Raw genomic sequence first — 23,833 nt, 5'->3', positions numbered from 1 at the left:
TTACTTAAACTGTTTAATTGAATTGTTTACAATTTGGACTTCATCAAAATAAAAAACCTGTGCTCTTCAAAAGACACAGATTTCAATGAAAACTCAAGCCATACACAGACTAAGAGAAAAATCTTTGCAAAGCATTTATCCGATAAAAGTCTTGTCTGCAGAATACATAAATAACTCTCAAAACTTGACAATAACCCCAAACCTAATATAAATGAACAAAAATTTGAATATCTACTTCACCAAAGAAGATATATTTGTCACCAACAATAACAAATAAGCACATGAAAAGATGTGCAACATGTCATTAGGGAAATAGAAATTAAATCACGAGATGTTATATACCTGCAAGAATGGCTAAAATTAAAAATATTAACCATACCAAGCGTTATTAGGATATAAAGGAACTGGAACTCTTGTATACTGCTGATGGTAAAACGATACACCCACCTTAGAAAAGAGCATGGCAGTTTAGGTTAAACATATACCTGACTTCCTCTGAAGCCTAGCATTTGGTCGGTGGGGACCCACGCGGGTTCAACATGCATATGGAGAAGTGTTATTTCGGTTCGGGGCCCATCTACCCTGGCCACGGCATGATGTCTGTCTGCAACGATTGCAAGGTGTTCAGATTTTAATTCATTTAAATTTGAAAAACGTAGACATGAACTTATCAAATACCGGCGAGAGCTATGGAATAAAATTATTGATGCAATGAAGACAGTTGAAGAGATCAAACAGAAACGCCAAGCTAAATTTATAATGAACAGACTGAAGAAAAATAAAGAGCTACGGAAGTTCAGGATATCAAAGGAGTCAAGCAAAACATCCATCTTATCCGAGCCCCTCTTGCAGCCAAAGGGAAGGAGTTGGAAGAGAAAATGGTACAGAGGTTACAACAGGATGTGGACATGGAAGATGCTTCTTACAAATCTGTAACCATTTCTTTACATACATTTGAAAATGTCCTTTGGAGACTTGGAACTACTAAACTTTTTTTTTTTTTTTTTTTTTTTACATAAGGTTGCTTAAATGAAAAGTGATTAAAATATATCTTTCCTACATTGCTATCTACTTTAAAACATCAGATATTACAGATGTTAGATTGTATCTCAGTGTTAAATCCTCACTGATAGATGTACATATGTAAATCATGAAAATTCTACTTATAACTATAGAAGTGAATGGTGGACGTAAAATGGTTATGCCGTTTGGCTAATGGCATTAGGCAGCATTTGTGTAAAAACTAATGGCAAAAATTCATGGCTAGCGATGTATAAAATAAAATATTCTTTGAAGTAAGATATTCCCTTTATTAATGTTATAGAAGGGGAGATACAGCAAGGAACTAACAATTTGTATGACAGCATCAAGTATTATTTTAAGTACTTCCTGTTTTGATTTATTTGCATCTTAGAAGAGCATAATGGCATTGTTTGATGACACCTAATTATGCCGGACTGTTTTAACCTAGTTTAACCCTTCTGATAGGGAGTTGTGGATGTTGGGTATGAGAACTGAATAATCTTTGCCTGGAATGACATTACACTCTAGGATTTCCACTTTGGAGAAGAATCAGTTCTAACTTGTGATTCCTGGTAGAACAAACTTTATTTTTCTAGCCTAGCAATGATCTACAAACAGAGGAATCCCAGTGCCTTTAAAAATTTATTATGTGGTTTTCTTTTAAGAAGCTCCTAATTGTTTTTGGAGAGTAGAATGTATGGGTGTAACATCTGTTCATTATTTGCACATAAAATAAAACCATTTTAAAAGTAAAAAAAAAATAAAAGTCCAAAACCATACACCTACCATATGATACAGCTATTGACGCTTCACTTGCTCATAGCAACTTTATTTGTAATAGTCCAAATTGAAACAACCCAAATGTCCATCAACAGATGAGTGGATAAACAAATTCCGTACAATGGAATAAAAAAGAAATGGACTATAGTCACACATAAGAACATGGATGAATCACTAAGTATGCTGAATGAAAAAGTCAGACAGGCTGAGCATGGTGGCTCACGCCTGTAATCCCAGCACTTTAGGAGGCCGAGGTGGGCAGATCACCTGAGGTCGGGAGTTTGAGACCAGCCTGGCCAACATGGTGAAACCCCGTCTCTACTAAAAATACAAAAATTAGCCAGGCATGGTGGCGGATGCCTGTAGTCCCAGCTACTTGGGAGGCTGAGGTAGGAGAATGGTGTGAACCCGGAGGGCGGAGCTTGCAGTGAGCTGAGATTGCGCCACTGTATTCCAGCGTGGGCGACAGAGTGGGACTCTGTCTCAAAAAATATATATATATACACACACATATATATAAATAAAATACGTAATAAATATATATAACGGATAAAATATATATACACACATATATACACACATATATATAGCGTAATATATCATGTATGATTCTCCTTATATAAAGCTCTGGGAGATGCAAATTAATCCATAGTGACAGATCAGCGGCTTATTGGCGATGGTGTCTTAGTCTGTTTTGTGTTGCTATAAAGGAATACCTGAGGCTGGGTAATTTATAAAGAAAAAGAACGTTTACTTGGCTCATGAGTTTTTTTTGTTTTTGTTTTTGTTTTTGAGACAGAGTCTTGCTCTGTAGGCTAGGCTGGAGTGCAGTGGCACAATCTCGGCTCACTGCAACCTCTGTCTCCTGGGTTCAGCCTCCCAAGTCGCTAGGATTACATGCGTGTGCCACGATGCCTGGCTAATTTTTGTATTTTTAGTAGAGATAGGGTTTTACCATGTTGGCCAGGCTGGTCTCTAACTCCCGACTTAAGGTAATCTGCCTGCCTCAGCCTCCCAAAGTGCTGGGATTACAGGCATGAGCCACCACGCCCGGCCAGCTCATGAGTTTTAAAAAATGTTTTAAAATTTGTTTTTAGAGATGAGGTCTTGCTTTGTGGCCCAGGCTGAACTTCTCCTGGCCTCAAGTGATCCTCCTGTTTCAGCCTCCCAGAGTGTTGGGCTTACAGACATGAGCCACTGTGCCCAGTCTGGCTCATGATTCTGATGGCTGGAAAGTTCAAGATTGGGCATTTGCTTCTGGTGAGTTCCTTCTGCTCATGGTGGAAGGTGGAGAGCTGGCTGGCATGTGCAGAGATAACAAGGGGAGAGGAGAAGTAGGGGCTGCAGGGAGGTGCCAGGCTCTTTTTAACAACCAGCTTTCTTAGGAGCTAAGAGAGAACACTCACCTCCTCTGCTCCCACCTCCCCCAGTGCACTAATCTATTCATGAGGAATCTGCTCCCATGACCCAAACACTTCCCATTAGGCTCCACCTCCAACACTGGGGATGAAATTTCGACATGAGGTTTAGAGGGGACAAGCATGATGGTGAGAGGCTAGAGGGCAGGATTATAAAAAAGGGCATGAGGAAACCTGAGTATGCTCACTATCGAGATTGTGGTGATAATTTCATGGGTATATGTATGAAAACTTATCAAGCTGTGCAGTTCATTTTACATCACATACAATTTTACACACACGCACAGCCCTTTCCAAAGGCGGCTATATTAGAGAGGTTGGAAGGACAGATTCAGAAGTCTGGCTGTCCCAGGTGAACGCTACTCCATCCCTCATGGGTGCCTCTGCGACCACCTCTGTAAAACGGGGCTAATAACAGAACCTGCCTCAGAGGCAGGTTGTTATCTTGTAACATATCCAAGATTAAATGGGCTAACTCATGGAAAGTGTTTGGAACATCAGAACACAGGAAGTACTCCATAAATAGTAACAAGCACCTTCCCATTGCAGATGAGGAACTGAGGCTTAGGGTTAGAGAGGGTGGGAGGTAACAGGCCACTGTTTTGGTCTGCTTCACATCCCTTACCATGGGAAATGGTTTTCCTCATCAACCATTCCAAGTAATCCTGGTGGGGCTGAAATTCGCTATATCCAACACCGTCAGGAAAAGTGGCCCCAGATCATACTCCATCGCCCTGGATATAGTGATTGGTGCAAGACATGCAAATAATAATCCAAGCTGGGCCAATCAGAAATGTTTCCTGACACTTCTCTATATTGAATAAACTGAAGTGGGGAGGGACATCTTCCCCTACCCCAACCCCCTGGCATACCCAAGTGGATCATGTAAGCCTGGAGTGATTGACATCCTGCCCTCCCTGCCTCACCCATCAGGAGGAAGACTGTGGATAACAGGACAGAGGGAGGCCGGAGAGGAGCACAGTGGAAAAGGCGAAAGAGCCCTAAGGCTATCCTTTGAGCCCCTGGATCCAGTCAGACCTGAAGCAAAATCAACAAAATCCTTGACGACTTAATCAATTCATTTTTGGACTAAAACCAGTTTGACCGACATTTCTATTGCTTGCAATTGAAGAACTAGGTTTTGTAGAGTGAGATAAGCTGACAGTAAAACACTGAAGCTGGGAATCCAAAACCAGATCTCACTGCTACCAAAACACACTTGATTGCCATTTCCCGCTTGTGGGATCAGAAGAGCAAACGACTGCAATTTAGTATGGAGGGGCTAGGCAATGGACTTGTACCAGGCAGGGAACAGCAGCGGCTTGAGCCCTGGAGGAGTCTGACATGAGAATGAGCTTCGGGGGAAACTATGCAACTAAACCCACTCGGGGAAGGTGTCTCACCTCAGACCTCCAACCCCTGCATGAGACTCAAGACCAAACAGTAGGACAATGGCATATTTATTTACAATTGGACCAAAAAAAGGCATACAGGCATTTTTTTAATTAAAAATAATGATGATGATTTAAAAAGTCAGAAAAATTGATGATCTTTGAACCCTTTATGAGGTGTCCATTTCCCATTCCCCCTAAAAAGAGAATCTCTTAGGGAAAAAGAAAAAAAAATCCAAGATTTGAATGAACAAAAGACTCCAATATCGCTCTCTACTGCTTGGGTTCCCTTTTCTCCAACCTGATGCTTGGTGGATGCTGCCTGGTGCCGCAGTCACTGTGAGGCAAGATTGAGAACTTCACTGGTTTGATGGGTGAGGCTGGTAGGGCTACCGGGAGAATGTGGGGCAGTGAGGGAGGGCGTCTTCCTAGCATCACCAGCATCCTGAGCTTTGTCTTGTGTTGGGAGCCCCACAAGGGCTGCTGCAAGGGTTAGCCGCTGCTACTTGAACCCTAATCCCTGGGTGGATTTGGTCTCTTGTAACTTAAGAGCAAATGTTTGTGATGACATGCACAGGTGGGCAGAGGTTAAGAACAGGGGTCTATGGAGGAGCCAGGCCAGCCATGTGAGCCCCTTCTTTCTAAGTTGGCTTCTTGTCCATTCCTGGGGATTGGGGAAAGAACGACAGAACTTACCTTCCATCTTCCTTCTCACAAGCAGTGTTTTGGGTGTCCCCAAAAGGAGGAGACAAGAACTCAGGTGTCGGGTGGAGGGGATGGGGCTGGCTAAAGAAGTGAGTATGACCCCGGAGGCCAGAGAGGGCAGGGAGAGAATGCCCGGCCACTTCAAGAGGGGATCTGTGATCTCTGGGCCTCCCTGTCCTGCCTGAAGTTGGCCCACTGCCAGCACACCTTGGAGAGTGGTACCTCCTGGGGAGAGGGCCGGGGAGCGATCCTGAGGGGTAAGGACCCTAGCAGCCTTGGCCATCCCCTCCCAGACACAGACAAGTGGATGCTTGGCTTGGGAAATACTTGGCCCCAGGTCCAGGGTTTCTTGGCACAAAAACAGTTCACTGCAAGTCTCTTCTCTTCCTCCTTGTTGGTCCAGCAAACTCCGGCTGCTCTGAATAGGGGTGATTCCTGCTGTCTGGGGAACCTGGCCCCCAGTACTTCCAGGGGATTTTCTTGTAGCAACTAAGACTTGGGTTTGCTCCTGGTGAAAAGATGACCCCGAGGCCTGGCTGGAAACCCTGCCTTGGGCAGCCCTGGAGGAGGCTGGGGAGAAGAGGGAAAGAGAGGTCTGGCAGAGGTTGGCTGGCACTGAGGGTGCTGTCCAGGCTGGAGCTGTGCTTTGTCGTGGCCTCCGTGGTGAGGATGGGCAGGGGGAGGCTCGGAACCTCACTGAGGCTCTGGCATGTTCTCTTCCAGTTAGTTGCAGGGTGGCCAACAGCCCTGAGGAACTGAGGTGGAGACAGTGACCAAAACCCTTATCTCGGTGGATTTATCCATCCTGGATCCATTTGTTAAAACAAAGAAGAAAAAAAAAAATCCAAACCAGAAATACACCTGAATAAACAGGTCAGAGAGTTCCTGTTGGAGGGAACTTTCTTAGCACTGAAAAAAAAGCAACCCACAAAAAACTCATCCCCCACAGAACTGGAATAAGATGAAGAAAAATGCAAGATTATCTACAGGCCCTCCCGCCCCCTATGCAGCCCCAGGATCCAGGAACACTGTGCCAGGAGTTACATTCCAAACGAGCAGGAGTTATTTTATTTTGCGTGCCTGCAGTCCCCCACGCAGGGTGGCTTCCTGTCCGAGGATGGAGCGGGCCTGGCCGTGGTCCACTCCAATCAGTCTATCTTCACGGCAGCATAGATCTTGCGAACAAACATGTAGGCTGCATAGAAGCCGATGGTGCCCGTGAGCAGCCAGAAGGACAAGACCATGAGGGCCGTGTAGCCAAAGTAGAGGAGAGAGGGGATGAACTCCACGATGTCTAGCTGCGGCCGCGAGCAGAAAGAAGACAGGGTGCGTGCTTAGTGCCAGGCTGCATGGCAAACTGGGGCCCCACCCTCACTGATATCATGGGGAAACTGAGGCCTGGCCAGGGGAAGGGGTGTGCTCCAGTGGGTGGCAAGGGGCAGGCAGGGCTCCTGGGCACAGCTCTGCTTCATCTGGACCAGGCCTGTGTATTGCCCTAATGCACACAGCCTCAGGGGCCAGGGTCAGAATGCCACAGGAGGAATGGCCATAGCTGTGCCCTCCCTGGTCCCCCACAGTCCCTGGATCAGTATGGCAACACTCCTGGATGGCTGGAGCAGCAGTCAGAGTGGGTGCGGCAGTGGAAGGGAGGGGTGTCCAGCATGCCCAGCTGATGGGTGACCAGGAGCCCCATCAGCCCGCCTCAGCCTTCATTCATTCCTCTCTTCCCCAGAATGCTTGTCACTTCTGTTAGCATCTCACAGAGATTTTGATCTTGGAGCATTTTGGACTCCTTTTTAACTGGGATAGAGTTTAGAGGCTGGGTGGAGATGCTGGGGATCTGTTGTGTTATTTACAAATGGAACTAATGTGGAACCTTGGTATCAAGATATGCCCAGGGCCTGAGTAGGGCCTGTCCCAAGACTCACAGGCAGACACATGGTCACGGAATGCCAGCAGCCCAGAAGAAAACAGTAAAGAAACAAAGAAAACAATATAGGTCACCATTTGAAGCCCTCTCCTAAGCCTATGGGGTGAAGGCCATGTTTTCAGGCTCAGCCCTGCAACTCTCCCTCTACCCCTTTGCTTTAAAGGGACAGGATCTGCCTCTGTTACCCAGACTAGAGTACAGTGGCATGATCACAGCTCACTACAGCCTCACCCTCCTGGGCTCAAGGGATCCTCGTGCATCAGCCTCCCAAGTAGCTCAGACTATAGGTGTGTGCCACCACACCCAGCTAATTTTTATTTTTTCTAGAGATAGTGTCTTGCTCTATTGCCCAGGCTGGTCTCAGACACTTGGCCTTAAGTAATCCTTCCACCTTGGCCTCTGAAAGCGCTGGGATTATAGGTGTGAACCACGCACACCCAGCCTCCATCTCTTCTTGTATGCATTCTTGTGGCTGGAGGTGGGGAGAGGAGTGGGGGAGGGACAAGGAGCAGAACAGTGGCAAAAGGAGGTAAGGGATGAGGCAAAGAGGCAGAGACAGAAAGTTCCTCATTTTATACATAAGGCACCAGGGCTGGAGGAAGAGATGTTTTGAGTAGAGCAAGAAGACTGGAGCAGAAGGGAGGAAGAACAAGAGGCTGTGATGTGATCTCTAGTTTTTGTCTAACCGTGTTCCTTGTCTTCCATCTTCCAGATGTTTTGAGGAACACACTCAAAATACCTGGTCCCGTTGGGGCCATCAATCCTAGCACAAAATAAGCCGGCTGCGGTGGCTCACGCCTGTAATCCCAGCACTTTGGGAGGCTGAGGCAGACGGATCACATGAGGTCAAGAGTTTGAGACTAGCCTTGCCAACATAGAGAAACCCTGTCTCTGCTAAAAATACAAAATTAGCCAGGTGTGGTGGTGTGCACCTGTAACCCCAGCTACTCAGGAGGCTGAGGCAGGAGAATTGCTTGAACTTGGGAGGCGGAGGCTGCAGTGAGCCAAGATCGCACCACTGCACTCTAGCCTTGGCAACACAGCGAGTCTCCATCTCAAAAAAAAAAAAATCCTAGCACAGTCTGCCTGAATATGTTATGCTATTGGACCTGGAAAACAGTGAGCACTGGGCATGTCACCCGAGCAGAGCAGCGAGAGTATTCACTGGCTGACGTATGATGGTAGAGGAAAGATAGTCTTTTAGCTCTAGGGCTGCAAAGTTGGAAAGAGTAGACTCTAGGGCTGCCACTGGCCATCTTTCTACTTTGTGAAAAGATCTTGCCTGTAGACTGAGGTCAAAAAAAGACAGGGCTAAGGTGTGGGCACAGAGCCCTGGTATGTATGTGTGCGTATTTTTATTTCTATTTTATTTTATTTTATTTTGAGATGGAGTCTTGCTCTGTCATCCAGGCTAGAGTGCAGTGGCACGATCTCGGCTCTACAACCTTTGCCTCCAGGGTTCAAGCGATTCCCCTGCCTCAGCCTCCTGAGTAGCTGGGACTACAGGCGTGAACCACCACACCTGGCTAATTTTTTGTATTTCAGTAGAGACGGGGTTTCACCATGTTGGCCAGGATGGTCTCAATCTCCTGACCTTGTGATCCACCTGCCTCGACCTCCCAAAGTGCTGGGATTGAGCCCTGATATTTTTGAGACCCTGGATCTAAGTATGGTTGAGGCTAGAACTCCAATTTCTTAGTCTTTCCAGTTATATCAGCAAATACATTCTTTTTGCTTAAGCTACTTTGAATAGTTTTAGTCACTTGCCACTTATGAGAGTTCTGATTAATATGGGCTATAGAAGAGGGAGATTAGATTTGTTCTAGATGATCCCAGAATTAAGACTAAGGTCTAAAGATGGAAGTCACAGCAAGGGAGACTGCAGTGTGAATCAAGACCTTGATAATGATAGGAGCTGTCCAGAAAGAATGGGAGTGTTAGGAGGGAGTGTCTTCTCTGTTGCTGGATGTAGGCGAGCAGGGGTCTGCAATCTTTTACTTAAAGGGCCAGATTGTATTTTAGTTTCTGCAGGCCATATGGTCCCTGTCGCAACTACTCAACTCTGCCACTGTAGTGTGAAAGCAGCCATGGACAGTATGTTAATGAATGACCATGGCCGTGTTCCAATAAAAATTTACAGAAACATGGGGGCTGCAGTTTGCTGACCCCTGAGCTGGAGAATCATCTGTTGAGACTGTTAGAGAAGAGGGGCACAGTCACCAGACTGGAGGCAGGGGTGCAGCACCACACTAAATGATCCTTCTAGTCTTTTCCAACTTGATTGTTTTTGGGAAATGGCATTCCCAGCTTCGATCAACTGACCTGCAAATACGCCTGGCTGCCGCAGAGGACTGCTTGCTTCTGGGCTCTGGAGACCCAAAGTACAGCAGGTGAGAGTAAGTCTTGAGTGTTAGTTCTGGAGGTGAGGGGCCCAACAGGGCTCCTCCAAATTCCTCTCAATGGCTCATCTGGTTTGTGTATCATGTATGAATCTAGTAAAAATGTCGTGGGGACATCTGTATTCTTGCCCATGCCTCTCTCTGGGGACAATGGGCTCTGTGAGTTGCCCTAGTCAGGTAAGCCTGGCTCCCTCTTATTATTGGGCCACACTTTACCTCTGTTGGGTCACAGAGCAAGGAGGGCTCCAAGATGCCTGCGAAGAACTTTCCCATCCTCTCCTTACTCTGCAGGATTGAACAGTACTTGTGTGAAGAAGAGGACACCTGCAGAGCCAGGACGCCTGCAGCCCTAAATTTGGGTTCTACTATTTAGGCTATTTCAGCATTTTGTGCTTTTATCTTTATTAACTCCTTTCTACTTTTCTTCTTTCATGTTACTCTCATATTTTCCTTTCTCTCAAAGTGTTATTAGTCCCTCTTATTTCCTGTGAAGAGCCCTACAGGTGACATACTGCTTTCAAGTCCTGCTTTGGCCATGGCTATACTTCGTAAGTTTCACAAGCATTATTATTCACATTGTCACGTATCCTGATGGCCTTTGTCTCCCAAACATACAGAATACAGATTCTTTCTTTCCTACTAAGATCCATCTTCTAGAGCAGGAACAGTTCTAGGTGGCTTTGGTCCTCTCCATTCTGGATGGAAAAGGAAGATTCAGGCACTTGGGTTTTTCTCCCAGAATCCTCCTCCTGACCTTCCTACCCTACGAGGACTAAGAGGACCTCCTCAAGGAGGGCAGTACCTTGTTAACGAAATAAAAGATGGCATAAACCAGGACGTAGAATGCAGAGCCCCCAGAGACTAGGAAATTTCTCCACCACCAGCGGTAATCCTGAGGAGGAAACAGAGGAAGGTCAGTGTTGTCCTGGGGCAGAACCCCTTCCTACCAATTTCACAGTTGCTTGAGGGGCTGAAGACTCTGGTAAGAGCAGTAACAAATAGGGTGATGGAAATGTTTCACAGTTTGACTGTGATGGTGGTTCCACAACTGTATGCATTTCTAAAAACCACAGAATTGTGGACAAAGAAGGGTGAACTTTACTGTTTATACCTCATTAAAAAAAAAATCAACAAAAAAGTAATTAACATTTCTCGAGCAAATGCTTAGCATGTGGCAGGCCCTATTTTTTTTTTTTTTTTTTTTAAGACGGAGTCTCACTCTGTTGCCCAGGATGGAGTGCAGTCGTGCGGTCTTGGCTCACTGCAACCTCCACCTCCTGGGTTCAGGCGATTCTCCTGCCTCAGCCTCCCAAGTAGCTGGGACTACAGGCACATGCCACCACACCCAGATAATTTTTTGTATTTTTAGTAGAGATGGGGTTTCACCATGTTAGCGAGGATGGTCTCGATCTTCTGACCTTGTGATCCACCCACCTCGGCCTCTCAAAGTGCTGGGATTACCGGCGTGAGCTACAGCGTCTGGCTGGCCAGCACCATTTTAAGTGCTATAGATGAATCCACTCACTTAATCCTGAGAGCAGCCTCCAAGGTAGGTCCTCTCACTCACCCCATCATATGGAGGAGGAATGGATGGCACAAAGTTAAGCAACCTGCCCAAGACCCAGAGCTACTCATGGAGGAGACAGGGTCCCAGCCCAGACTGTTCATCCCAAACCCTGGCTTCACCTACTCTGCCAATGGCTAGTCCCCAGAGGGAGGACAGGCCACCCAGTGTGCATCAGCCTGTTGGAGAAACTATTACTGGAGTGGACCTGGCATTGGCAAATCTACTGTCCTTTCATCTAGCTGTGGTGAGTACCCCACACAACTAAGCTGGAAGGTATCTCATTAGCCCCAGGGTACCGTTAAATACATGGAGGCTGGGAGAGGCACAGCAATGTACTGGCCCAAGAGCTCAGAACCAGAAGCAAGGGCCACATGAAGAGCCCGGACCCAGCCTCTCCACAGAGCCTCACCAACCCGTTCAATGCTGGATCCAGTTCTCCCTCCCCCGCCTCCTGGCCCTGCTCTCCTCACCTCTGCACACAGCTGGAAGTACACCATGACGATGCTGATTTGTGAACAGGATACCACCAGGATGATGAAAACAAGGAACAGGAAGCCAAAGAGGTAATAGAACTGATTCTCCCAGATAGCCTGTGGACACACAGTGGGGCTTCAGCTGGCTTGCCTACCCTGCACCCCTTCCCCTGGCACACCAACCTGTCACAAGGGCAGGAGTGGACACATCATCCTGACACTATCAGGGCCTGTGGGCCTGGCATGTGGCTCTCGCCCCTCCTCCCCAGAGCAGGGGGTGAGCCACGCTGTCCTTAGGGAGGGGCCGGGGCTTGACTGACCCTGCTCTGGGTGGACCCCAGCGTGAACTCAGCAGCTTGTAGAAAATAATGATTCCTATCCAAAGCAAAATTATAGAGCAGCCACCACCACTCGAGCAGCTTACCAAGCGCTAGGCCTTGTGCCACATGCCTCATATGCAGTTACTACATGTGTGTGTCTACGAAAGCTTGGCCTGGTAGAGCTAAGAAAGTCAAGGATCAGAGAAGCTGGTGACTGGCCCAGAGCCCCACAGATGAAACAGAGGGGGCCTCCCTGGGGAGCACGCATGGGCTTTGGCACTACGGGCAGCCAACACCTCCTCTGACCCTTCTCCCAGGCAAACCTGTGTGGGTGAGGTAGTCTCAGCAGGGAGGGGCTGGGCCACTACTCTGGAATAGCAGATACATGTCCGGTACTGACTTGGTACAAGGTACCATCTGGGCTGGGCCCCGAGCTGGGTCAGCCACACTTACATGGCTCTGAAAGGCCTTCCTACCAACTTTCACCTTGGCACTCTTTGGGAAGAGTCATCATCACCACTACAACAGCATTTCCTGAAGTCAAGCACTTTTACAATGACTTATTCCAACTTCACAATGACCCTGACAAGCAGGAATCCTTCTGTCTACCCTCCTAGGAACTATGAGTAACACAGAGAGGTAAAGACGTGCAAGGACCCAGAAACGAAAGCAGGTGCAATGATGCTATCGGTCATGGTGGTGAACGACTAAAGTACTACTGAGGCAGCTTCTATTTACCAAGCCCTGCTTTCCACACACCAGGCACCGCCCCCCACACCGCATGTCTCATTTAACTTTTTTTTTTTTAGACGGAGTCTCACTCTGTCGCCCAGGCTGGAGTGCAGTGGTGCGATCTTGGCTCACTGCAACCTCCGCCTCCCGGGTTCAAGCGATTCTCCTGCCTCAGCCTCCCAAGTAGCTGGGACTACAGGCACGTGCCACCATGCCCGGCTAATTTTTGTATTTTTTAGTAGAGACCGGGTTTCATCATCTTGGACAGGCTGGTCTCAAACTCCTGACCTTGTGATCCACCTGCCTCGGCCTTCCAAAGTGCTGAAATTATAGGCGTGAGCCACTGTGCCCAGCCTCATTTAACTTTCAACGCTGCCCTGACAGGGAAGGCTGTTATCCAATTTCAGGGTGAAGAATGGGGCTCCGAGAGGTGAAGTGGCCCATGTGAAATTTCTCAGGCAGCAGGCAGCAGAGTACCCAAGTGGAGTGGGAGAGACCTGGCTAGCAGTGGTGGAGGGGTTGGGAAGGCACCAGTACTCACACTGAAGATGAAGAAGAGCTCGATGAACATAGCGCCAAAGGGCAAGATTCCAGCCATGAGGATGCTGCCGCAGAACAAGAGGTTAACACTGTTAGAGACCAGGCCATCAGGAAGCCCCAAGCTCCCTCCCAAGCTGGCATGAAGTGAGAGTGCCTACACAAGTGTGGTGGTGCTAATTCTTCTGGCATATTTCTGTACTATTATAATCTCTTGAGAGGTAGGCAGGGTGGGCATTATTCTCATTTTATAGATGGGAAACTGGGGTGCAGAAAGGTGGAATGACTTGCCCGAGGTCCAAGTGATGGTCTTAACCTGTCTCACGATACCCTTCCATCCTTCCCCTTCCTTGTCCTGGTTCCTAGGACGACACCAGGTCTGCCTACAACCTGGTCACCTTGATCTTAGAGTGAAGCTAAGCTTTTATAAACTCTATTAGAGCTGGCTGAAGCAGCAGGAACTCTGGTTGCTGCACCCTTCTGGTAGGGGGTGGGTACCCTCTTCCATGCCCCCCTGCTCTTGCCTCTGCTGGAGGACTCACCCCACAAATCGGTTCATGTACCACCGCTGCTCGGGGATCTGCCGGGGAATCTGGTTGGTGCGCACAGGGTTGTCATATGGCTGCTTTCTGAAGCCGAAGTAGTAGCCCAAGTAGACGAGGGGCAGGGAGATCCCGAACCACATGCACAGCAGAGCCACCATGGTGGGAAAGGGCACCTGTGGACATGGCGCCATGAGGCCCCCACGAAGCCCTGGTGCCCGGGATGGGGGCTGCGCAAGGGGGAGGGGACCTTCTGGGCTCCATGGAAGGAGAGGCGACTTGTGCAGCAGAAGCACACTCCCTGCCCCCATCACAGGGCTCCTGGCCAGCATCTCTTGGGGCTGGCCCCAGCCCTGATCTGGACTCCCAGTGAAGAAGGCACCTCAGCATCCCAGAGGAGCTCACCATCCAGGGAGGAAGGAGGGGAGGAACAGGAAGGAAGGGACTGAGAACGTGAAGAGGAGATGAAGAGGTCAAAATGAAGAGATTACATGTGGCACATTATGTGAAGAAAAAAAGGGAAAAAACAAAATTGTACAAAGTGCTCCCAATCTTGTCAGAATAAAACTCCATGATACACTATTAAGTGTAAAGAGGAAGATATAAAACTATGTGTATAGAAGGATTCCATTTTAATAAAAACACAACATAGTCGGTCCTCTGTATCCACAGGTTCTGCATCTGTGGATTTAACTGCAAACAGAAAATGTTCAGGAAGGCCGGGCATGGTGGCTCATGCCTGTAATCCCAGCAGTTTGGGAGGCTAAGGCGGGCAGATCACTTGAGGTCAGGAGTTCAAGACCAGCCTGGCCAACATGGTGAAACCAAGTCTCTACTAAAATTACCAAAAAAAAAAAAAATTGCCAGGCACTGTGGGGAACACCTGTAATCCCAGTTACTTGGGAGGCTGGAGCAGGAGAATCGCCTGAACCCAGGAGGTGGAGGTTGCAGTGAGCTGAGACCTCGCCACTGCACTCCAGCCTGGGTGACAGAGTGAGAGAGTGAGACTTCGTCTCAAAAAAAAAAAAAAAAGAAAAAAAGAAAATGTCCAGGAAAAAAAAACCAAAAACAAAAAACAGTAAAATAAGCTGGGGGCAATGGCTCATGCCTGTAATCCCAGCACTTTGGGAGGCCTAGGTGGGCAGATCACTGGAGCCCAGGAGTTTGAGACCAGCCTAGGCAACACAGTGAGAATGCATCTCTATGATTTTTTTTTTTTTTTAAATAGCTGAGTGTGGTGGTGGCACCTGTAGTCCCAGCTACTCAGTGGGGCTGAGGTGGGAGGACCGCTTGAGCCTGGGAGGCAGAGGCTGCAGTGAGCTGAGATCACACCACTGCACTCCAGCCTGAGCGACAGAGTGAGACTCTGTCACAAAACAAACAAACAAAAAATACAACAATATACAAATTAAAAAACAATACAGTATAACAACTATTTATATAGCATTTACAGTGTATTAGGTATTTTAAGTAATCTAGAGAAGAGTTAGAATATACAGGATGTGTGTAGGTAAACACTATGCCACTTTATATATGAGACTCGAGCATCCTTGAATTTTGGCATCTTCAGGGGTCCTGGAACCACTCCCCTATGGATACCAAGGGACAATTCTATTTATTTATACTTGTGCCTGGAAAGGCCTATACCAAAGAGCTAACAATACTTTCTTAAATGGGATATGGGGGATTAGAATTGATTTTTCATTTTCTTCTTTATCCTCTTCTCTACACTTAAGTTTTTACAAGAATCACATAAAAAGAAATAAATATATAAAGTGTTTAGAACAGTATTACTACAAAGCAAGAACCATATAAATGTTTGCTGTTATTTTATAAATTTTAAATTACAGAATTCTTTTGTAAGTATATCTATAAAAAGGAAAAAAGACAGAAAGAACATATATTAAAGACCTACACTGTATTTATCTCTGGTGAGTAGATTTGGGGTTATTTTAAATTTCTTCTATAACTTCTCTGTACTTTCCAAAATTTCTACAATGAATGTTTATAATGAGCAGTTGGTAACTGGGAGGAAAATGCTCAAAGGGAGAAGGAACGCAGGTATAAAAAAGGGGAAGTGAGAGGAAGGGCATGACTGTGTCTTGAGGGTGGCTTCCTAATTGCTGGGAAAGAAACCCCTCCTCCGAGTGCCTGGACATGAAGCCTCATGCGAGGACCTTTACCGCCACCCCCAGGTGGAGGGCAGGCGGCTCTACCTGCTAAGGCTAGGAGAGCAAAATGCCTGCCCCATCTCAACTGCAGTCCTGCTAATTGACCAAGACCCCATCCCCCCTCCCCACAACTGAGTTCAAAATCCTACTCAGTAAGTCTTGGACAGCTGCTAGTAACACACTGGGCTAGGGCTGGCAGGATCCCAATTCTAAGGGTAATACAACCTGATCCTTCCTTTCCTCTCCTCTCCACTTGCAGGGGCTGGTGCTGAGGGGCAGGGACACTGAGGAGGACAGGCTTGCTTTGGGATACTGACCTAATAAACTCACACTGGGAAGCCCACTCTTGGTTAAGACAAGGGGAAATTTCCCAGTTGGCCCTTGGACTGTGGAAACCTCCCTTTAGAGAAGTGGGCTTGGGCCAGTTGTCTGAAAGATCTCACAGGAAGGCCAGGGCCAGGGCATGGCACACCAAGGGCAGGGCTGGGGAAACCCCACATGGCCCTCTGCCCTCATGGCTGGGAACATAACTTTGGGGACTCAGAAAAGGGAAGGGAATGGCAGGAAGTGGCTTTTGGGAGTGGGGCTGAGTGCAGCTGGCCCTCGCTTGCTGGGGAGGGGCTGGGAGGGTAGGGGAGACACTTACCGCTCCTGATGAGTGCTTTCCCCAAATGAAGCAATTCAACACGAAGCAGATGCCAAAAACCACACCAGGGTACAGAGTTGCCGTCTGAAGCAAGAGGGGCCAGGCTGAGGAGCAGCATCCAGGGAGCTCCCCAACCTGTCCCAGTGGGGCCCCCAGACCAGAAGCTCTTAAGCCCTCCTTGTCTTTCAGACTCAGCTCAAGCATCATTCCTTCCAGAAAGTATTCCCTGACCCTCAGACTGAGCAAGGCTCTGTCCTATGCCCTCTCAGGTCCCTAAAACTGCCCCTTCTTGCTCTCCTCCCAGTTTGTAATTACATATTTTGGCTACCTGATCAATATCCACCTATCCCCAAAAGACTGTGAGCTCCTTGGGAGGAGTGTATCTACCTTGTTCTCTGATGTACTCTCATCACTGAGAACAAGGTAACTACTCTGGCCGGGTGCGGTGGCTCAAGCCTGCAGTCCCACACTTTGGGAGGCCGAGGTGGGTGGATCACCTGAGGTCAGGAGTTTGAGACCAGCCTGGCCAACATGGTGAAACTCCAACTCTACTAAAAATACAAAAACTAGCTGGGTGTGGTGGCACACGGCTGTAGTCTCAGCTACTCAGGAGGCTGAGGCTAGAGAATTGCTTGAACCCGGGAGGCAAAGGTTGCAGTGAGGAGAGATCGTACCACTGCACTCCAGCCTAGGCGATAAAGCGAGACTCCATCTCAAAAAAGGAAAAAAAGAAAGAACACGTTAACTACACTATATATATATAATGTATATATATATATAATGCATATATATACACATATGTAAATCTTTTTTTTTTTTTTTTTTTGGGGGGAAAAAAAATTACTTCCAGAATCGCTTGAGCTCAGGTGTTTGAGACCAGCCTGGGCAACATGGTGAAACCCTGTCTTTACAAAAAAGTAGCCAGGTGTGGTAGTACGCACCTGTGGTCCCAGCTACTTGAGAGGCTGAAACAGACGGATCGCTTGAGCCCGGGAGGCAGAGGTTGCAGTGAGCCGAGTCACGCCACTGCACTCCAGCCTGGGTAATAGAGCGAGACTCTGTCTCACACACACAAAAAAACCCCCAAAACCAACTTTAACAAACCACATATGTCTGGGCCCCAACCCAAACCGCCTAGAAGGATGGTGAAGCGCTGAGTCTTAGGGGTGGCAGATGCTGGGTTCCTATGTACCTTGTCTCACCTAATCCTCACTGCAAGTCTGGAAGGAAAGTCTACCATTATTCCTTTTAATGAGGACACTGAGGCCTGGCAATGTTAAAGACTCCCCCCACTTCCATGTCACCCAGTCTCCTGAAGGTGCAGCAGAGTTGTATAAACTCAGGCAGTCTGAACCCAGAGCCCATGCTCCTGACCTACTGCAGTGTATTCTAGCCAGTCAGAATCTCTTGGGTGGGGTCTAGGCACAGGGATTCTAGTCTAGTCAATGCCCAGAGTTAAAGTTGAGCCTTTTGCTTCTATTTTCTTCAGAGACAGGGTCTCACTGTGTCACTCAGGCTGGAGTGCAGTGGTGTAATCAGCTCACTGCAGCCTCAAACACCTGGGCTCAAGTGATCCTCCCACCTCACCTACCTGATTAGCTAGGACTACAGGCACATACCACCACAACCAAGTAATTTATTTTTTGTAGGGACAGGGTCTCACTGTGTTGCCCAGGCTGATCTCAAACTCCTGGGCTCAAGTGATCTTCCTGTCTTGGCCTCCCAAGGGACGGGGATTACAGGCGCAAGCCACCACAACCGGCATGAATCTTCTTGCCACACTGATCACCAGGCCAGGGACTGCTGTGGCATCCTGAGCTTCCAGGTGGGTCACTAACCACAATGGCGAAGGCCCTCTGGAACCTGACGCTCAACCTCCATTGCCAGTTTCATCTTTGGCTCACAGCCCTGCACCCAACAACTGGTCACTGTTCCTGCACATTCCTGTCTCTGGGCCTTTCTGCATAGGTCATCAACACCTCAGAGGATCCATTTCCTGAGGGCTAACGCTGTACCAAGGTCCTTATGTGCAGTTAACCCTAGCGATCTTCATTGGAGAGATGGGGAAACTGAAGCTCAGAGGGCTGTTGAAAGTTACCAACCAATGAAAGAACAGAGCCAGACGGGGATCTAGGCCATTCTAGAACCTTAGGTCCCACTGCTGGCTGCATCCCTTCATCTGAAATCCTCCTCTCCAAGGCCCGGCTCAAAGGTCACTTCCTCCCTTCCTGTGTGTTCCTGCATGACTGTTGTGTAGCACAGAATTCCTCATCTGCCTTCCTGGCTGAAATTTACTGACTGGTCACCGTGCTAGGTAGGAAAAAATGCTCCAGGGAGAAAGGCAGACCCCTATGTAGAGAACGACACACCGCCCCTATTTAGCTCTGCCAAGTGCTACTTAGGTCTCATGAGGGCTGTAGGAGGTGGGGGAGGCAACAGCCTCTAGAGTACTGATGCAGGAGCTAAGACTTAAAGGATGAGGTGACACCAGCCAGGTGAGAAATAAGGGTGGTGTGGCCCAGGCAGAGGGGATGGCACAGACTAGGCCATAGGAGAGTACACCCACACTGCTGCGGGCTGTCGGAGATGACCCCCTGTGGAAAGGCACCAGGTAAGGCTCAGAATCTTGCAGGGAGACCGTGAGAGCCAAGTGAGAGGCAAAGATGTCTGAATCCTTGAAGATGTAGAGATGGGGGCGGGGGCGTGGAATTCATGGAACATTCACAGAACATTTGGTAGGAAGACCCTTAGTACTTGATGTCTGAGAAGGAATGAGGCACGAGGGAGAAGGAGGACAGGCAACTCCAGGTTTCTGGCTTGGGGGGCCTGGATGAATGATGGGCTCACTAGATGCAAGGGGTGGTTTGGGGGAAAAAGACTGTGTTTGCTGTGGGGTCCATTGAGGGAAATCCTGGAGGGTATCTGGTGACCTCGTCAAGGAAGAACCTTGCCAGGAGGCAGTGGTGGGTTTTACTCCTCTCTAGATCCCTGGCTCTTGGCATATGGTAGCCAGAGAAAAATGCTCAAATCATCAAGAATTCAGGAAATTGGCTGGGCATGGTGGTTCACGCCTGTAATCCCAGCACTTTGGGAGGCCGAGGTGGGCAGATCACCTAAGGTTGGGAATTCGCAACCAGCCTGACCAACATGGAGAAACCCCGTCTCTACGAAAAATATAAAATTAGCCAGGCATAGTGGCGCATGCCTGTAATCCCAGCTACTCGGGAGGCTGAGGCAGGAGAATAACTTGAACCCGGGAGGTGGAGGTTGCAGTGAGCTGAGATCGCACCATTGCACTCCAGCCTGAGCAATAAGAGCGAAACTCTTAAAAACAAACAAACAAACACACACACACACCAAAAAACAATTCAGGAAGCTTTCTTTGATCCTTCCAAAATAGTCACGGTCCTAACTTTTCTTTACTGAGGCTTACTTTGTGCCAGAGGTGTGGCAGCCAGAGCTCTCCTTGACCTTTTGACAGCGGTGAGAATGGTTTCAGAATCCCGGGCCCAGAGACTTCTCTGAGAGTGGGCACCCAAGAGTCTGCCTAGTCCTCTAAGGGACTCACTCGCTCTGGGAGAAGGGGCTTGGGGCTCCCTAGGAGGTGAGGTCAATCTCCAGACCCCCTCTGGTTTCTATGGTCTTTTCTGCTGCCAAGAACTCGCCTTACCTCCAGGAGGCCAGAGAAGGGCAGGAGCCCTCACCAAAGAGAAATGCAGGCACTAGTCTGGAAAAACGGACTGACAGGAACTCAGGTCTGGCCTCTTCGGGCTTAGGCAGGCAATTCCCTCTTTATTCAGGGTGTTCTCTCAGCTGCCCTCCTATTCTAAATCTTGTTATTCTGAATCCCCTATTTCTTCTCTTGCTTGAGCCATCAGACGATGTTGGCTAAAAATGACCTAAGTTCAAATCCCTCATTTTACAGATGGGACGGCGGAGGCCCTAGCAGGTTCTGCCGTGAGCCTGTGGGTAACAGCCTGGCATTCCTCCCCTGGACCTGTGCTCCTCCTCCTACGTCTTGCTGCTGCTCAGCTTCTGGCCCAAAATCTCCACCAGGGCCTGCCTACCTCCTCCTGAGGAGCCCAGGAAGAAGCTTCTCAGCTTCCCACCAAACATCAGAGAAGGTTTAGGACACTCACACAGAAGGCTCCTTTCTTCCACCGATGGCCTTTTAGAGTGCGGTACAGACGGCCAGCAGAAAATCCGCCAAACACCCTGTGGGAAAATGGCAGGGATCCACACCAAGGGGACCCATTAGCTGGCGTGGAAGAGGCCTGTGCTGCCCCCGGGCGCCCGCTCAGACACACCTACCCCATGAACATGAAGAGGAAGCAGGCTGTGGTCATGAGAGCTCCCCGGCTGGAGGGTGACAGCATCCCAAGCATGGCCACAACTGTGGAGGGAGGGAGGGAGGGAGGGCAGAGAAAGGCAGGGTGGCTGATCCCAGGCCCCCAGCCCCAGCCCCAGCCCCAGCCCCAGACCCATCTTGGACAGGCTGACAGGAGTCGTCTGGGCAGATGAGGCTCCCCCTTCCTTGTCTTCTCAACAGCAGAGTCCCCTGCCCTCTACAGGGGAAGACTGGGTCTTAGCTGGAGTTCAGAGGGGTGCAGCAGCTGCTGGGCCTTGACTGGCCAAATCTCAACTGCAGCTTCCAGTCCACAGAGCACTTGCAGTTAGTCAGGTGCTGGGCTGAGGGCACCACAAATGCCAGGTCTCTGAACCCACCTTACCAACTCTGCAGGGTGATTACTTTCCCCATTTCTCAGGTAAGGAAACTGAGGCTCACAGAGGTCAAGTGGCCTGTCCGAGGTCACAAAGCTTGGAGGCATGAGACTGAGATGTAAATCTAGACAGACTCCAAAGCTGTCTAAAATTACTATATATTAGTGGGGTTTTTGTTAAATAAAAAAAATACTTGATTTCAATCCTAATCCTGGTACTGACTTTGGGCAGGTCACAGCCTCTGACTATAAAAGGAGGCCAAGCTCATAGCAGTGATGTGTGGCCTCATTGACGGAGGGGACATGGTGGGCTCTGTAAACAGCTGTGAGGTGAATCACCAGTCCTGGGCTGGGGCTGGGGCTGCTGCTGACATAGACCGCCCGTCTGGCCCAGAGATACTGACATGCCCACTTGGCGCCAGGAGCTTGGTTCCCTTTCTGCAGGGAGGGAAGCCCACCCTTCTCTCCTTGAGACACCTGGAAGAGGGAGCCATGCCCCATGCCGGGCCCCGCTGGGCACACTCACAGATGACAATGAGGATCATACAGAAGAGCTGAATGCCTGAGCCCAGCAGGGAGCTGAGGATCATGGGGTACTGGGGGGGCCTGAAGACATCGCCGTGCACCAGCTTCCACCCAGACTCCTCCATGGTGTCTTCCTGCAGAGAAGAGCTAGAGTGAGGCTGGTTGTTGAGGATGGAGGCAGCTCCTGCAGGGACCACCCCCAAGGTGACAGCTGACACCCTCAGGTGTCAACCAGTGCTGCTCTGACACACGAATGTAAGTGATAAGAGAAAGTGCTTATCTGAAACTGTCACAAGAAAAGGAGGCCACAAACCTGATGCCTGGAGCTGCGTAAAAGGAAAATCTCTTTAAATTCCACAAACCTCATTTGTGGGAAAATAATGTAAATACCTCAACTCACTAAAATGTTAACTGTAATAGTTCTTGAGTGGTGAGATTTGGAATCAATTTATTTATTTTTTCTGATTATAAAATAAATACGTATTCTTACTTGTGTAATAAAAAAAGTAAAAATAATTTGGTATGTAGCATGGACTTCAAATGAACAAAAACTAACATGCTTATTATAGAAAAATTTAAACAGAAAGATAAAAAAATAAAATGACTGATACTCCCACTTAATAACACTGTTTTGATATAATTCCCTTAATCTTTTATATATAATGTGTATATGTATGTTTTAAACAATAACATTGGGATCACACTATGTACTTTGTTATTTTCAGTTGGTATGTGTGAACATTTCCTTAGGTCAATAAAAGCTCTTTGACATTGTATTTCAAAGCTGTAATATTTCTACACCAAGTCTTGGTGTTTTGAATCTTGCCTTAGAAAAATTATAGAAGAATTGCCATGCAAAGCAAGTTGCCTGTTTTAGTTCTTTTTTGTTTTTGTTGAGGCGCGGTCTCCCTATGCTGCCCTGGCTGGTCTTGAACTCCTGGGCTCAAGTGATCCTCCTGCCTTGGCCTCCCAAAGTGCTGGGATTACAGGCATGAGCCACTATGCTCAGCCTGTTTTTTTTTGTTTTTTTTTTTTGAGACGGAGTGTCGCTCTGTCACCCAGGCCGGAGTGCAGTGGCCAGATCTCAGCTCACTGCAAGCTCCGCCTCCCGGGTTTACGCCATTCTCCTGCCTCAGCCTCCCGAGTAGCTGGGACTACAGGCGCCCGCCACCTCACCCGGCTAGTTTTTTGTACTTTTTTTTTTAGTAGAGACGGGGTTTCACCGTGTTAGCCAGGATGGTCTTGATCTCCTGACCTCGTGATCCGCCCGTCTTGGCCTCCCAAAGTGCTGGGATTACAGGCTTGAGCCACCGCGCCCGGCCTGCTCAGCCTGTTTTATAGTTCTTGATATCCACTGCCAATCACTTTTCAGAAAGCTACCAACTTACACTTCCATGGGTGGTATGGAAAGGTGCTTGGCTCACGTTAACCTTGCCAATAGTTAGTACTGTTAAAAAAAGAAAAAAAATCTTGTGCTAATATGATGGTCCAAAACAGTCTTCTCAAGATTGTTTGAATCTGCATTTTGTGGGGTTATTCCTGAGGTAAAAATAGTTTTCTCTTGCTTACTGGGCATATTGTAGTGTCTTGCCTGTAAATTTCCTGTTCATCATTACATTCGAAATTTTAGATTTTTTGGTTTTATTTATTTATTTATGAGACAGAGTCTTGCTCTGTTGCCCAGGCTGTAGTACAGTGGTGTGATCTCGGCTCACTGCAACCACCAACTCCCAGGTTCAAGCGATCTCTGGCCTCGGTATCCTGAGTAGCTGGAAGTACAGGTGCCCACCACCATGCTCAGCTAATTTTTGTATTTTAGTAGAGACGAGTTTTCACCATGTTGGTCAGGCTGGTCTTGAACTCCTAACCTCAAGTTATCTACTGTCCCCGACCTAGTTTTGTTTTGTAGACAGAGTCTTACTTTGTTGCCCAGGCTGGAGTGCAGTGGCATGT

General features: G+C 48.2%; 1 protein-coding gene and 1 pseudogene across 3 annotated transcripts in view; one reads left to right on the top strand and one right to left on the bottom strand.

The window, feature by feature from the left end:
• Positions 1–3: 3 nt before the first annotated feature.
• Positions 4–2,098, top strand: LOC110740518 (annotated as a pseudogene).
• Positions 2,099–4,663: 2,565 nt separating this feature from the next.
• TM9SF4 (transmembrane 9 superfamily member 4) overlaps positions 4,664–23,833 on the bottom strand; it is a 56,423-nt gene continuing 37,253 nt past the window's right edge. The window contains exons 10-18 of one of the 3 annotated variants that reach the window (XM_003904888.4): positions 21,882–22,014; positions 20,946–21,027; positions 20,774–20,849; positions 16,635–16,718; positions 13,818–13,993; positions 13,280–13,343; positions 11,684–11,803; positions 10,449–10,538; positions 4,664–6,615 (exon numbers count right to left, since the gene is read on the bottom strand). In XM_003904888.4, the coding sequence (XP_003904937.1) occupies positions 6,466–6,615; positions 10,449–10,538; positions 11,684–11,803; positions 13,280–13,343; positions 13,818–13,993; positions 16,635–16,718; positions 20,774–20,849; positions 20,946–21,027; positions 21,882–22,014 (975 nt within the window). In that variant the 3' untranslated portion in view covers positions 4,664–6,465. The remainder of the gene's footprint in view (positions 6,616–10,448; positions 10,539–11,683; positions 11,804–13,279; positions 13,344–13,817; positions 13,994–16,634; positions 16,719–20,773; positions 20,850–20,945; positions 21,028–21,881; positions 22,015–23,833) is intronic. The other 2 variants (XM_009216359.4, XM_003904890.4) reach the window with 2 other exon arrangements.

The sequence above is a fragment of the Papio anubis genome, chromosome 16 (assembly GCF_008728515.1).
Source record: "Papio anubis isolate 15944 chromosome 16, Panubis1.0, whole genome shotgun sequence".
NCBI classification, from domain to species: Eukaryota; Metazoa; Chordata; class Mammalia; order Primates; family Cercopithecidae; genus Papio; species Papio anubis.
The sequence above is the reverse complement of the archived record's forward strand: the minus strand, read 5'-3'. Positions and strand labels throughout refer to the sequence as shown.